Source organism: Salvelinus sp. IW2-2015, unplaced genomic scaffold (assembly GCF_002910315.2).
Source record: "Salvelinus sp. IW2-2015 unplaced genomic scaffold, ASM291031v2 Un_scaffold451, whole genome shotgun sequence".
NCBI classification, from domain to species: Eukaryota; Metazoa; Chordata; class Actinopteri; order Salmoniformes; family Salmonidae; genus Salvelinus; species Salvelinus sp. IW2-2015.
The window spans coordinates 27311-41015 of NW_019942555.1; the positions used below are offsets into that span (position 1 = coordinate 27311).

The 13705-nt window shown below is 42.7% G+C and overlaps 1 protein-coding gene across 1 annotated transcript; it reads right to left on the reverse strand.

Moving 5' to 3' along the window:
* Positions 1-2345: 2345 nt before the first annotated feature.
* Positions 2346-11222, reverse strand: LOC112068327 (serine/threonine/tyrosine-interacting protein A). The gene is made up of 11 exons (XM_024135433.2): positions 11017-11222; positions 10534-10566; positions 10330-10383; positions 9365-9462; positions 9195-9255; positions 6174-6210; positions 4741-4780; positions 4544-4594; positions 4356-4428; positions 4070-4163; positions 2346-2929 (listed from the first exon to the last, which is right to left on the reverse strand). Exons 1-11 carry the CDS (start codon positions 11074-11076, stop codon positions 2856-2858), a joined length of 675 nt encoding a protein of 224 aa, XP_023991201.1. The 5' UTR covers positions 11077-11222; the 3' UTR covers positions 2346-2855.
* Between the last annotated feature and the right edge of the window lie 2483 nt (positions 11223-13705).

The window sequence follows — 13705 nt, forward strand, 5'->3', positions numbered from 1 at the left end:
ACTGGAATGTTCGGGTCCCCTTAGGTAAAGATAAAACTTAGTGGTTCGACGTGAGTGAGAAGAGTGTGTTGTTCGGCAAAGTTCCTCTCAGGTGAGTTGGATAAGGCTTCCTCGATAAGTGTTTTTGGCTTCTAAGGAGATGGGATCATTCGTCCCACGTGCGTGGCCTCGCCTTGTGGAACTTGATCTAATTTCTGGTTAGTAAGTCCTCTAATTTATAGGGAGACTAACAGAAGGTGGGCTCTAATGGCCGGACAGTGTCACTCCGTTGATTGAAAGGATTCAGCATAGCAATATTCACATGATATAAACCTGAGACTTACTCATAAGTGTTCACAGCATGTTTTTCTTGTCCGGAAGACAGTTTCACATTCCCCATGATGAAAAACATAGACTGTAGAGTACAAACATGACCATGGTTACCTTTACACACTGTATGTTACAGCAACATCCACATTATACCCCATTTTAATGCCAGAAGTTACAGTATATCAACATGTCATCCATGAGTCCTTCGGTTTTAAATGTCCTTTTGCACTCTAGGCGCCATTTTATCTTTGTCAATATTTGCAGTGTTGACCCTTCTTTTTCAAGACCTCTGCAATCCGCCCTGGCATACTGTCAATTAGCTTCTGGGCCACATCCTGACTGATGGCAGCCCGTTCTTGAATAATCAAAGCTTGGAGTTTGTCAGAATTTGTGGGGTTTTGTTTGTCCACCCGCCACTTGAGGATTTACCACAGGTTCTCAATGTGATTAAGGTCTGGGGAGTTTCCTGGCCATGGAAATATCTATGTTTTGTTCCCCGAGCCACTTAGTTATCACTTTTGCCTTATGGAAGGGTGCTCCATCATGCTGGAAAAGGCATTGTTCGTCACCAAACTGTTCCTGGATGGTTGGGAGAAGTTGCTCTCGGAGGATGTGTTGGTACCATTCTTTATTCATGGCTGTGTTCTTAGGCAAAATTGTGAGTGAGCCCACTCCCTTAGCTGAGAAGCAACCCCACACATGAATGGTCTCAGGATGCTTTACTGTTGGCATGACACAGGACTGATGGTAGAGCTCATCTTGTCTTCTCCGGCCAAACTTTTTTCCAGATGCCCCAAACAATCGGAAAGGGGATTCATCAGAGAAAATGACTTTACCCCAGTCCTCAGGAGTTCAATCCCTGTACCTTTTGCAGAATATCAGTCTGTCTCTGATGATTTTCCTGGAGATAAGTGGCTTCTTTGCTGCCCTTCTTGACACCAGGCCATCCTCCAAAAGTCTTTGCCTCACTGTGCGTGCAGATGCACTCACACCTGCCTGCTGCCATTCCCGAGCAAGCTCTGTATTGGCGGTGCCCCAATCCCGCAGCTGAATCAACTTTAGGAGACGGTCCTGGCGCTTGCTGGACTTTCTTGGGCGCCCTGAAGCCTTCTTCACAACAATTGAACCGCTCTCCTTGAAGTTCTTGATGATCCGATAAATGGTTGATTTAGGTGCAATCTTACTGGCAGCAATATCCTTGCCTGTGAAGCCCTTTTTGTGCAAAGCAATGATGACGGCACGTGTTTCCTTGCAGGTAACCATGATTGACAGAGGAAGAACAATGAATCCAAGCACCACCCTCCTTTTGAAGCATCCAGTCTGTTATTCAAACTCAATCAGCATGAGAGGGATCTCCAGCCTTGTCAACACTCACACCTGTGTTAACAAGAGAATCACTGACATGTCAGCTGGTCCTTTTGTGGCAGGGCTGAAATGTAGTGAAAATGTTTTTTGGGGATTCAGTTCATTTGCATGGCAAATAGGGACTTTGCAATTCATCTGATCACTCTTCATAACATTCTGGAGTATATGCAAATTGCCATCATACAAACTGAGGCAGCAGACTTTGTGAAAATTAATATTGGTTTCATTCTCAACTTTTGGCCACGACTGTACACCGGTTGTATCCGGCGCATGTGACAAATACAATTTGATTTGACATGGGTTGCATCAGCCCTCAGGAAGTTTGTAATCAAGAGGAAATTCTGTCGCATAAAATACATAGCTACAGTACATTTGGTATCAGATATCAAAGAATTGCCATGTATATTTGTGTGGGGTAAATTAAATGTAATTGTAGTGAAAGCTTATTTATTCAACCTTAGTTTTTTAAACTATTAGTCATAACTGGAGACATTTGTATTTGATAATTTAATTATAAGAATACATTCTATGTAAAATGCAAATAAATACTTTAACATTCGACTGGTTGTTACTTTGTCTATTGCTCGAAATACAAAAACCTGACTTACACTACTTGGGTGCATTGACTTTTACGTTAACTTGATAATCTAGAAATGACAGTACAACAGACATGTTAGCAGTCTGTTTATTGAGCAGTGGGTCGTTAATTCTCTGGCAAGCTTTCTCTCCCTTTCACTTAAATACCATCACATTTTAAGCCTGATCTCTGTCCAACACTCCCAAATCCCAAATGTGGGCCTCCATCTCTCTATAGGGCATTGACATTCTATTACTGTCCCTTACGCCAACTGCCACCTTCTGGCGAGAAATAACAATTCAAGTATCAAAAGTGCATTATTGCAATACTGTCCCGCTGAAAATGCAAAATGCTTTAAATAGTATAAAACTGCAAAAAACATCAGTGCATACAGCAAAAAATAATAATCACTTATGAAACTGTACCCCCCTCCCTTTGGTCTCAGACGTCAGGAAGCGAACCCAATCCCCCACCCTTCCCCGTTAGAAAAATTGAAATATTTACATTTTTAATCCCAATAAAAATGTTTGTTAAAAAAAAAAAAAGAAGAAAAAAAAAAGAAGAGTGCACTGTATGCAAAGACACCGCTATCTGCATAATAAACCTATCCGTTCTGTGCAGCAGTGACCTGCATTCCCCCGAAGTCCTCGTCTTCCTCCAGGCTTCGTTTCAGGCTGCCTGCGAAGTACAGACATTCACAGGGTCAAACATCCAGAAATAAAGAAAGGGAAAGACAGCAGTGACTGGTGGTGAACTTAAAAAGGGATACTTCGGGACAATATGCTACCTTACATTTTTTTCAAACTGCACGCAGAGCCATAAAAATGGTATCTGTGAGTTTGTCTGAATCTGGGTAAGTAGGAAATTACCGAAGTATCCCTTTAATAAACTTTGTGTAAACACCTGAATTTCATGGGAAAGAACCACTTGTTTTTGGGCACTTTTGAGAGCATCAATTCTGCTCAGTTGCTGATCAACTTCTTTCAATGCATATTGTAACATGGGGATAAAAGTTGAGCCTACATGTCGACTGCATAAACCACATGATTGGCGGTGATGCCGTTTTGATTTAAGTTTTGATTCAAGTCTCTGCAGTTGCTCCTCATCCACTGCACCCTGCAGCTATTGTGGAAAGCACAATTGTCCCCCAATCATTAATTAGGGTGTTTAGCTTGACCTACGTGAACCTGAATAAGAATAATTTGCCACGATTTATAAGCTGTAGTGCCCCCATATACTCTACTGGCAGACCGCAGTCGGACTTCAACCCGATATCATATAAACTCTCATAGGGCATGGAAAATGTGTAGAATTGCGGGAAATTAGCTTTAAAATGAAAAATTCTATCTCCGCCAAGAGGGCTGTGAACAGTTTGGGTCAAATGGGTTTCGAGGTGGGGGTCTGCCACCTAGGAAAGGTGTGTGACCGGAACTTCTCAAATAGTACTTGAGTACCCCTGCTATAGTGGATCCAAACGAATGTGATATTTGAGAGACCTCTCACCGCAATATGATATTTCGTTTGTGAGTGTTTTTAAATGTGTTGTTGGACGATGTAGGGTGGTAGAATGTCACAATAAACTCTTCTCTAACTAAAACGGTGGCTATTTTGATGCTGCCCTGTTGCTATATGAGCTTTGCGGTTGGAAAACCACTAAATGTGTTGTCTGTACACAAGAACCTCCGCCGACTGCAATCGAGGGCATTCTAGGCCGTTGGTAAGTCATCTTAAAATGCACCCATGGTGACACAAACGTGTCTGGTAAGTGTGGAATGAGCCCAGGTTCCTGTAACCTGAATGGAAGATGCACACACTGACCTGGCATTCCAGCATGCAGGGAGAACGATCTGCCCAGCTGTATTGGTGACATCATCTTGATGGTTAGTTTAGCTGAGTAGATCGCTTCATATTCCTAGAAAACCCGTCATCAAGAGATGGAGAGCGCAGCATTTACAAACCATTCAGACAGAAATGTCTCGTATCAAGCAGACATCCATCTGCCACATTTGTAAAGTTGAAAACCATTGAATATGCCTCATGTAATCTCAGTGATCAGAGCTGTTTGAAAGATTATGAGTTCACGACTTGATACACAGGACCCTACCTGTAATTGATGCACAAAGCCCACGTTAGGGTTGATGCAGAATCTCCTCTCCTGAACGTGGTTGAAAGCATCCCTGTAGAAGAACCAGCACATTTCAGAAGGACATTTTACTAGATATTTGGTCACAATGCATCTGGACAGTGTCTGTGCAATAAATTATACCTGCTTGGTTGGTTGAATGGTCTTACCTGTACTTTATGCCAAATGTCTCCATAAGGTATGCAATAACTAAGGCAGCGCTGAAAGGACAAGACAAGTGTGATTGAGAGTAATACTGGTCTAACAGGAAGATCAAGCATGATCAATAGACAAGCAGGCAAGAAGAGTATTTTCAAACACTATGGATCTATTCAAAATCAAATCGATAACATGAGATGTGACAAACCTTCTTGATATCCCTGCGTTTCCATGAACTAGTACCTTTCCTATGTGAACAAGACAAGGACAGAGTCAAGATATAAGTGGGGTCACTTATAAATTCCCTTGTTTTTGAAAGAAAAGCTAATATTTGGTCCATTAAAACAACAAATGGATCAGAAAGTGTAGACATTGATAATGTTGTTATTGACTAGTGTAGCTGGAAACAGCTGATTTTTTATGGCATATCTACATAGGCGTACAGAGGCCCAATATCAGTAACCATCACTCCTGTGTTCCAATGGCATGTTGTGTTAGCTAATCCAAGTTTATCATTTTAAAAAGGCTAATATTGATCATTAGAAAAACACTTTTTGCAATTATGGTAGCACAGCTGAAAACTGTAGTTCTGATTAAAGGAGGAATACAACTGGCCTTTAGACTAGTTGAATATCTGGAGCATCAGCATTTGTGCGTTCGATTACAGGCTCAAAATGGCTAGAAACAAATAACTTTCTTCTGAAACTCATCAGTCTATTCTTGTTCTGAGAAATGATGGCTATTCCATGCGAGAAATGGCCAAGAAATTGAAGAGCTGGTACAACGCCGTGTACTAGTCCCTTCACAGAACAGCGCAAACTGGCCCTAACCAGAATAGAAAGAGTGGGAGTCCCCAATGCACAATTGAGCAAGAGGACAAGTACATTAGAGCGTCTAGTTTGAGAAACAGATGCCTCCCAAGTCCTCAACTGGCAGCTTCATTAAATAGTACCCGCAAAACACCAGTCTCAACATCAACAGTGAAGAGGCGACTCCGGGATGCTGGCCTTCTAGGCAGAGTTGCAAAGAAAAAGCCATATCTCAGACTGGTCAATAAAAAGAAAAGATGGGCAAAAGAACACAGACACTGGACAGAGGAACTCTGCCTAGACGGCCAGCATCCCAGATTCGCCTCTTCACTGTTAACGTTGAGACTGGTGTTTTGCGGGTACTATTTAATGAAGTTGCCAGTTGAGGACCTGTGAGGCGTCTGTTTCTCAAACTAGACACTAATGTACTTGTCCTCTTGCTCAGTTGTGCACTGGGACCTCCCACTCCTCTTTCTATTCTAGTTAGAGCCAGTTTGCTCTGTTCTGTGAAGGGAAAGGTACAGCATTTACAACATTAACAATGTCTACGCTGTATTTCTGATCAATTTGATGGTCTTTTAATGGACAACATTTTTAGCTTTTCTTTCAAAAACAAGGACATTTAAGTGACCCCAAACTTTTGAACGGTAGTGTATATTGTAAAGAGTTCAAAAGTACTGTATAGTACTGCAAATTCCAACAATTCTCAAGGTGCAGGGTACAAGAACTGTAACATTGAAGTAAAAGTACCCGCACACAGTTGTACGCACACAGTTTATTGCAACTAAATTCTAAAGACAAGATACTATTCAATTAAAGAAATGTTTATTACCTCCACTGGCTAAACAGCCATCAATAAATTCTTTAATCTGTGGAGAGAAAAATATATACATTTAGGCCTTTAACAATAACATGACAGGGCAGGGCAGGCAGAGAGAACAGTCTATGACTAGGGTGGCTGGAGTCTGACAATTTTCAGGGCCTTCCTCGGACACCGCCTGGTATAGAGGCCGAGCAGGCCATACCAGGCAGTGATGCAACCAGTCAGGATGCTCTCAATGGTGCAGCTGTAAAACTTTGAGGATCTGAGGACCCATGGTGTGTGTCTTGGTGTGTTTGGACCATGATAGTTTGTTGGTGAAGTGGACACCAAGGAACTTGAAGCTCTCAACCTGCTCCACTTCAGCCCCGTCGATGAGAATGGGGGTGTGGCCGGTCCTCTTTTTCCAGTAGTCCACAATCATCTCCTTTGTCTTGATCACATTGAGGGAGAGTTTGTTGTCCTGGCACCACTCGGCCAGGTCTCTGACCTCCTCACTATAGGCGGTCTCATTGTTGTCGGTGATCAGGCCTACTACTGTTGTGTCATCGGCAAACTTAATGATGGTGTTGGAATCGTGCCTGGCCATGCAGTCATGAGTGAACAGGGAGTACAGGAGGAGACTGAGCACGCACCCCTGAGGGGCCCCCATGTTGAGGATCAGCGTGGCAGATGTGTTGTTACCTACCCTTACCACCCGGGGGTGGCCCATCAGGAAGTCCAGGATCCAGTTGCAGAGGGAGGTGTTTAGTCCCAGGGTCCTTAGCTTAGTGATGAGCTTTGAGGGCACTATGGTGTTGAACGCTGAGCTGTAGTCAATGAATAGCATTCTAACATCAGTGTTATTTTTGTCCAGGTGGGAAAGGGCAGTGTGGAGTGCAATAGAAATTACATCATTTGTGGATCTGTTAGGGCGGTATGCAAATTGGAGTGGGTCTAGGGTTTCTGGGATAATGGTGTTGATGTGAGCGATGACTGGCCTTTCAAAGCACTTCATGGTTACAGACGTGAGTGCTATGGGTCGGTAGTCATTTTGGCAGGTTAACTTAGTGTTCTTGGGCACAGGGACTATGGTGGTCTGCTTGAAACAAGTTGGTATTACAGACTCGGGGAGAGATTAAAAATGTCAATGAAGACACTTGCCAGTTGGTCAGCGCATGCTCGGAATACACGTCCTGGTAATCCGTCAGTACGATTCGATCTTATTCCAGTATTGACGCTTTGCCTGTTTGATGGTTCTTCAGAGGGTATACCGGGATTTATTATAAGCTTCCCGGGTTAGAGTCCCACTCCTTGAAAGCGGCAGCTCTACCCTTTAGCTAAGTGCGGATGTTGCCTGTAATCCATGGCTTCTGGTTGGGGTATGTACAGTTGAAGTCGGAAGTTTACATACACCTTAGCCAAATACATTTAAACTCAGTTTTTCACAATTCCAAATCCTAGTAAAAATTCCCTTTCTTAGGTCAGTTATGATCACCACTTAATTTTACGAATGTGAAATGTCAGAATAATAGTAGAGAAAGATTTATTTCAGCTTTTATTCCTTTCATCACATTCTCAGTGGGTCAGAAGTTTACATATACTAATTGAGTGTTTGGTAGCATTGCCTTTAAATTGTTTAACTTGGGTCAAATGTTTTGGGCAGCCTTCCTCAAGCTTCCCACAATAAGTTGGGTGAATTTTGGCACATTACTCCTGACAGAGCTGGTGTAATTGAGTCAGGTTTCTAGACCTCCTTGCTCACACACGCTTTTTCAGTTCTGCCCACACATTTTCTATAGGCTTGAGGTCAGGGCTTTGTGATGGTCACTCCAATACCTTGACTTTGTTGTTCTTAAGCCATTTTGCCGCAACTTTGGAAGTATGCTTGGGGTCATTGTCCATTTGGAAGACCCATTTGCGACCAAGCTTTAACTTCCTGACTGATGTCTTGAGATGTTGCTTCAATATATCAACATAATTTTACTTCCTCATGATGCCATCTATTTTGTGAAGTACACCAGTCCCTCCTGCAGCAAAGCACCCCCACAACATGATGCAGCCACCCCTGTGCTTCACGGTTGGGATGGTGTTCTTCAGCTTGCAAGCATCCCCCCCATTTCCTTCAAACATAACGATGGTCATTATGGCCAAACAGTTATTTTTTTGTTTCAACAGACCAGAGGACATTTCTCCAAAAAGTACGATCTTTGTCCCCATGTGAAGTAGCAAACCGTAGTCTGGCTTTTTTTATGGTGGTTTTGGAGCAGTGGCTTCTTCCTTGCTGAGCGGCATTTCAGGTTATGTCGATATAGGACACGTTTTACTGTGGATGTATACTTCTGTACCCGTTTCCTCCAGTATCTTTACAAGTTCCTTTGCTATTGTTCTGGGATTGATTTGCACTTTTTGCACCAAAGTACGTTCATCTCTAGGAGACAGAACATGTCTCCTTCCTGAGCGGTAGGACGGCTGCGTGGTCCAATGGTGTTTATACTTGCATACTATTGTTTGGCACTGAGTTTGAAGGTAGGCCTTGAAATACATCCACAGGTACACCTCCAATTGACTCAAATGATGTCAATGAGTCTATCAGAAGCTTCTAAAGCCATTACATCATTTTCTGGAATGTTCTAAACTGTTTAAAGGCACAGTCAACTTATTGAATGTAAACTTCTGACCCACTGGAATTGTGATACAGTGAAGTATAAGTGAAATAATCTAATCTGTCTGTTAACAATTATTGGAAAAATGACTTGTCATGCACAAAGTAGACTTGCCAAAACTATAGTTTGGAGTGGAGTGGTTGAAAAACGAGTTTTAATGACTCCAACCTAAGTGTATTTAAACTTCCGACTTCAATTGCACTTATTGATGAAGCCAGTGACTGATATGGTGTACTCCTCAATGCCATCGGAAGAATCCCGGAACATATTCCAGTCTGTGCTAGCAAAACAGTCCTGTAGCTAAGCATCTGCTTCAGCTGACCACTTTTTTTATTGACCGACTGCAATACTATGTAACATTATCCACCACACTCATGCTGAAACTCACCATAGGGAAATATCGAATTATGTTTTCCACAGGATTGTCAGCAATATCTAAAACAAGGTATCTACAAACAGAAGAAAGCAGGCCACATTAATTAGCTGATATATTAAGTGAGAGATGTCATTGGCTGAGTTATAAACACCACAAGTACCTGTTCTCAGTTTGTCGCTTACCTAAATTTATGTGGGAAGTTGGGCTTTATAAAATTGGCCTCGATATCTTGGCGGACACACACCATGTGCGTTATCCCCTGTCTTTCAAGGACGGAAAGCTAAAAGAGAACAAAAGAGTTGAGTTCACTTTTTGAGATTCTACAGTATGTTGTTATTTTATAGTCCAGGGCCCGGTTTCCCAAAATCATCTCTCTAGGAGCTGATCCGTCGTTAGTATTGTGGAATAATTATAATTTCATGGTAAGATTTGAATGGAGAAGGCTGATCAGAGAGCAGCCCTGCCTTTCTGTCGATCCTATCAGTATCAACACATGCTCCAACGACACACGTAATTTGTTATTCGGCCGTTGTAGGATCATTAAAACACTCGTAAGCATTAGTTCCATCGCTATAGGAAAACCGTGCTGAGGACCTTCAATGTTTCGATGACCAACGTAGGTTCTGTGGGTGTGGGTTCTGGCTTTTGATCTAGCCAAGCAGAAACACATCTGCTTCTAGTAATCAACTAAACCCAGTCTATAGTCAAGACTTTGACAGGTTGAATCAGGGGTGTAATCATTACGCCAATTCTGTTGCAAAACGTTTTGTCTATTGCAAATTAGCGTTACTTGTGGCGGAGTGGACTAAGACACTGCATCTCAGTGCAAGAGGCGTCACTGCAGTACCTGTTTCGAATCTAGGCTGCATCACATCCGGGCCGTGATTGGGAGTCCCATAGGGCGGCGCACAATTGGCCCAGCGTCGTCCGGGTTCGGCTGGGGTAGGCCGTCATTGTAAATAAGAATTTGTTCTTAACTGACTTGTCTAGCTAAAAAAAGGTTAAATATTTGGGTAGTTTCATTCCGTTTGGTTCTTAAACAGTAAACGGTTTCCGCATGACTGGTCTGGAACAAATGCCTACACCCACACCTGCCCTCAGCAGATAAGAATAGCCACCCCAGCAGATTTACGGGATACCAAATTACCTTGCTTTTCATAGCAGCTGAGTAGGGACCTAAAAACAGACCTGGTAGAATCTCCTAAAACAACAGATGAACAGGTTTTAGGTACATTATTATGAGATTACATGATTTAGCTATTATAACTAATATCACTCAGCAGCAGTCACTTTTGGTGCCCCTTACAATAATTCCATTTTGGGGACAAAAAGGGCAACTAGCTAACGGTACCTGCATCTCTCTTCTCATTGGATACGCCCAGTCCTGTGGAATAGATCAGAAAATCAATGGAATGTGTTAACTGACTGGTTAGTTCGTTCTCTTACCCGGTCAGTAGTCATCTGCCACAAGATACCCCTACCCGGATGTGTTATTGTAGCGAGCATAAGCTACACTTGCCAATAGGACAGCTAGCTGAACTCTTTCGACTGGCGATATGTGGTTAGGTAGTTAGCAAACTAGCTAGGTAAATTAGCTAGGTAGCTAACGGAAAACATAATTTGATCAGAAATGTGATTCAAGAGAATTTGAAAAATGCTTCAGACATGATTACATTTAGCTAAAAGTCCGATTTAGCGAGTGAGATTACATTTTATTAGACTAAGTTGTTCATGTTAAGGGCTGTTTTTGAGTATACTCGCAAGTTAGCTAAGTTGTTCATGACATTTGCTAGCTAACCAGAAAGATTTTGTTAGCTTGCATGCTAGCGCTTACCAATAGGTCATCCTTTGACGCAGGAAGGGACGGGAACTGAAGTTTATTATCCTCGTCCATGTTGCAGTGTACTCAGGCGGACGTGGCCTAGGCCTGTCGCACGGTTTTCGTGGTTTGCTAAGTGTATAATTGCAGGAGTTTGTTTTGAGGTTGCGTATATATGTCCGCCATGCTGCTCCTTCGGAGGAGTCACGTGACCAAAGACAGTAACGTCATAAGTTACGTAGATGTCGTTCGTCACTAGTTACCACATCCACAAAGTCATAAACCATGCCTATTTCTACAATTTATCTTCTTAAAATGGGATTTTAAACCTATCCTTCAACCTAACCACGCGGCTAACCTTATGCCAAAACATAAACTTAAATTAAGACTAAAACTGGTTGTTTTCATGGTAACTAGTGGAAACGATTCTTCTTCTCCTGTGATGTTTTAGGGCAAACGGTGTATTGCCGCCCACTACTGGATGCTGGAAATTAGAAAAGGTTCCGTGCTATCTGGTTCATTGGAACGTCCCTACACTCACTGAATTTGAAATTGAAAAAGGTTAAGATTAGGGTTAGGTTTATGGTTAAGGTTAGAGTAGGGATGTCCCAATGATCCCGGATGACAAATAAAAAAAGGGATATCCAAAACGTAAAATGGAATTCACTCAAATGTCCCCAAAAAACTAAATACAAAACAAAAACGTAAAACCCTCAGTCCCTCAAAACACACTCAGAGCCCTACTTAGGCCTGATTGTCCTAAAAACTGTCTGTCTCATTACATTGTCATACATTTTATCTACAGCCTGTAGGCTACAGAAAAGGCCACATACTCTTTCTACAGATATATGCTATATCTGCTACATGATTTATGTTAGATTTTTTTTTTGAATGTTGGGAGAGCGCCGCAACGATGCGTCGCTCCAACAGCACCCCGGAGAGGCGATAAATATTTTGCAAAGTGGGCACTGCTTTACAAAGTGGGCACTGCTTATGCCACAGGGTGGCATCAGCGCTCACTTAAAAAGCCCCTATGCCAGTGGTTGATATAATTTGTCATTGTTTTTGAGCAGAGTTATGTGAAGTTTTATGTGTTGTTGGAGGTGAGTCTTGGTCAGTTTAGTTCAGAAAATGCTGCCCTTGTCAGTCTGACGCCATAGGGGGCCGCCTAATCTACATCTGCAGTTTATCACCATAGCAATAAATGCCAAAATATCTACTTCCTTCATGACAATGGTGCCAGAGAAGGCAGACGTTTTACGTGCCCCCAACCGATTGTATTTTGTTGTTTGTTTATTTGCGTTGTTTGTAACATATTTTTTTACTTATTTTGTACATAATGTTGCTGCTACAGTCTCTTATGACCGAAAATAACTTCTGAACATCAGGACCGTGATTACTCACCACGGACTGGCAGAATCCTTTTTTCTTTTCATGAGTCTGATGAGCCCGACGTGAACGATATACTGCTTTCTCGGGAACAGGCCCAGATCCCCGTGATTTGCATGAAGAGGAGGTGGAGAAAAAGGGTCCAGAGGGCGGGCTGCCTTCTGATAATTCGTAGGCGATCAAATAAACCCCCACTTCCTTCCATTCTGCTAGCAAACGTGCAATCTTTGGACAATGAAATAGATGACCTACGTGGAAGATTAAACTACCAACGGGACATTCAAAACTGTAATATCTTATGCTTCACGGAGTCGTGGCTGAATGACGACACTATCAACATACTGGTTGGTTGGTTATACGCTGCACCGGCAGGATAGAACAGCGGCTTCTGGTAAGACAAAGGGTGGCGGACTATGTATTTTGTAAATAACAGCTGGTGCACAATATCTAAGGAAGTCTCAAGCTATTGCTCGCCTGAGGTAGAGTATCTCATGATAAGCTGTAGACCACACTATCTACCTAGAGAGTTTTCATCTGCATTTTTCGCAACTGTTTACATACCACCACAATCAGAGGCTGGTACTAAGACAGCATTGAATGAGCTGTATTCCACCATAAGCAAACAGGAAAACGCTCACCCAGAGGCGACGCTCCTAGTTGCCGGGGACTTTAATGCAGGGAAACTTAAACCAAATTTCTATCACCTTTACTCCACACACAGAGACGCATGTAAAGCTCTCCCTCACCCTCCATTTGGCAAATCTGAAAATAATGATATCCTACTGATTCCTGCTTACAAGCAAAAATTAAAGCAGGACGCACCAGTGACTAGATCAATTTAAAAAATGGTCAGATGAAGCAGATGCTAAGGTACAGGACTGTTTTGCTAGCACAGACTGGAATATGTTCCGGGATTCCTCCGATGGCATTGAGGAGTACATCACATCAGTCATTGGCTTCATCAATAAGTGCATCGATGACGTCGTCCCCACAGTGACCGTACGTACATACCCCAACCAGAAGCCATGGATTACAGGCAACAGTCGCACTGAGCTAAAGGGTAGAGCTGCCGCTTTCAAGGAGCGGGACTCTAACCCGGAAACTTATAAGAAATCCTGCTATGCCCTCCGACGAATGCCCTCCTCCATCAAACAGGCAAAGTGTCAATACAGGACTAAGATTAAATCGTACTACATCGGCTCTGACCCACTTTAATTTGCATACCGCCTCAACAGATCCCCAAATGATGCAATCTCTATTGCACTCCACACTGCCGTTTCCCACCTGGACAAAAGGAACACCGATGTGAGAATGC

Bases quoted from the DNA above. Each gene is read 5' to 3' on its own strand.
- LOC112068327 (XM_024135433.2), bottom strand. From the start codon at position 11,076: ATGGACGAGGATAATAAACTTCAGTTCCCGTCCCTTCCTGCGTCAAAG. The intron at 4,781-6,173 runs GTAATAAACATT...TTGTTCACATAG, and splicing joins TGGCTGTTTAGCCAGTGGAG to GAAAGGTACTAGTTCATGGA. The intron at 4,429-4,543 runs GTAAGACCATTC...GTTCTTCTACAG, and splicing joins ACATTTGGCATAAAGTACAG to GGATGCTTTCAACCACGTTC.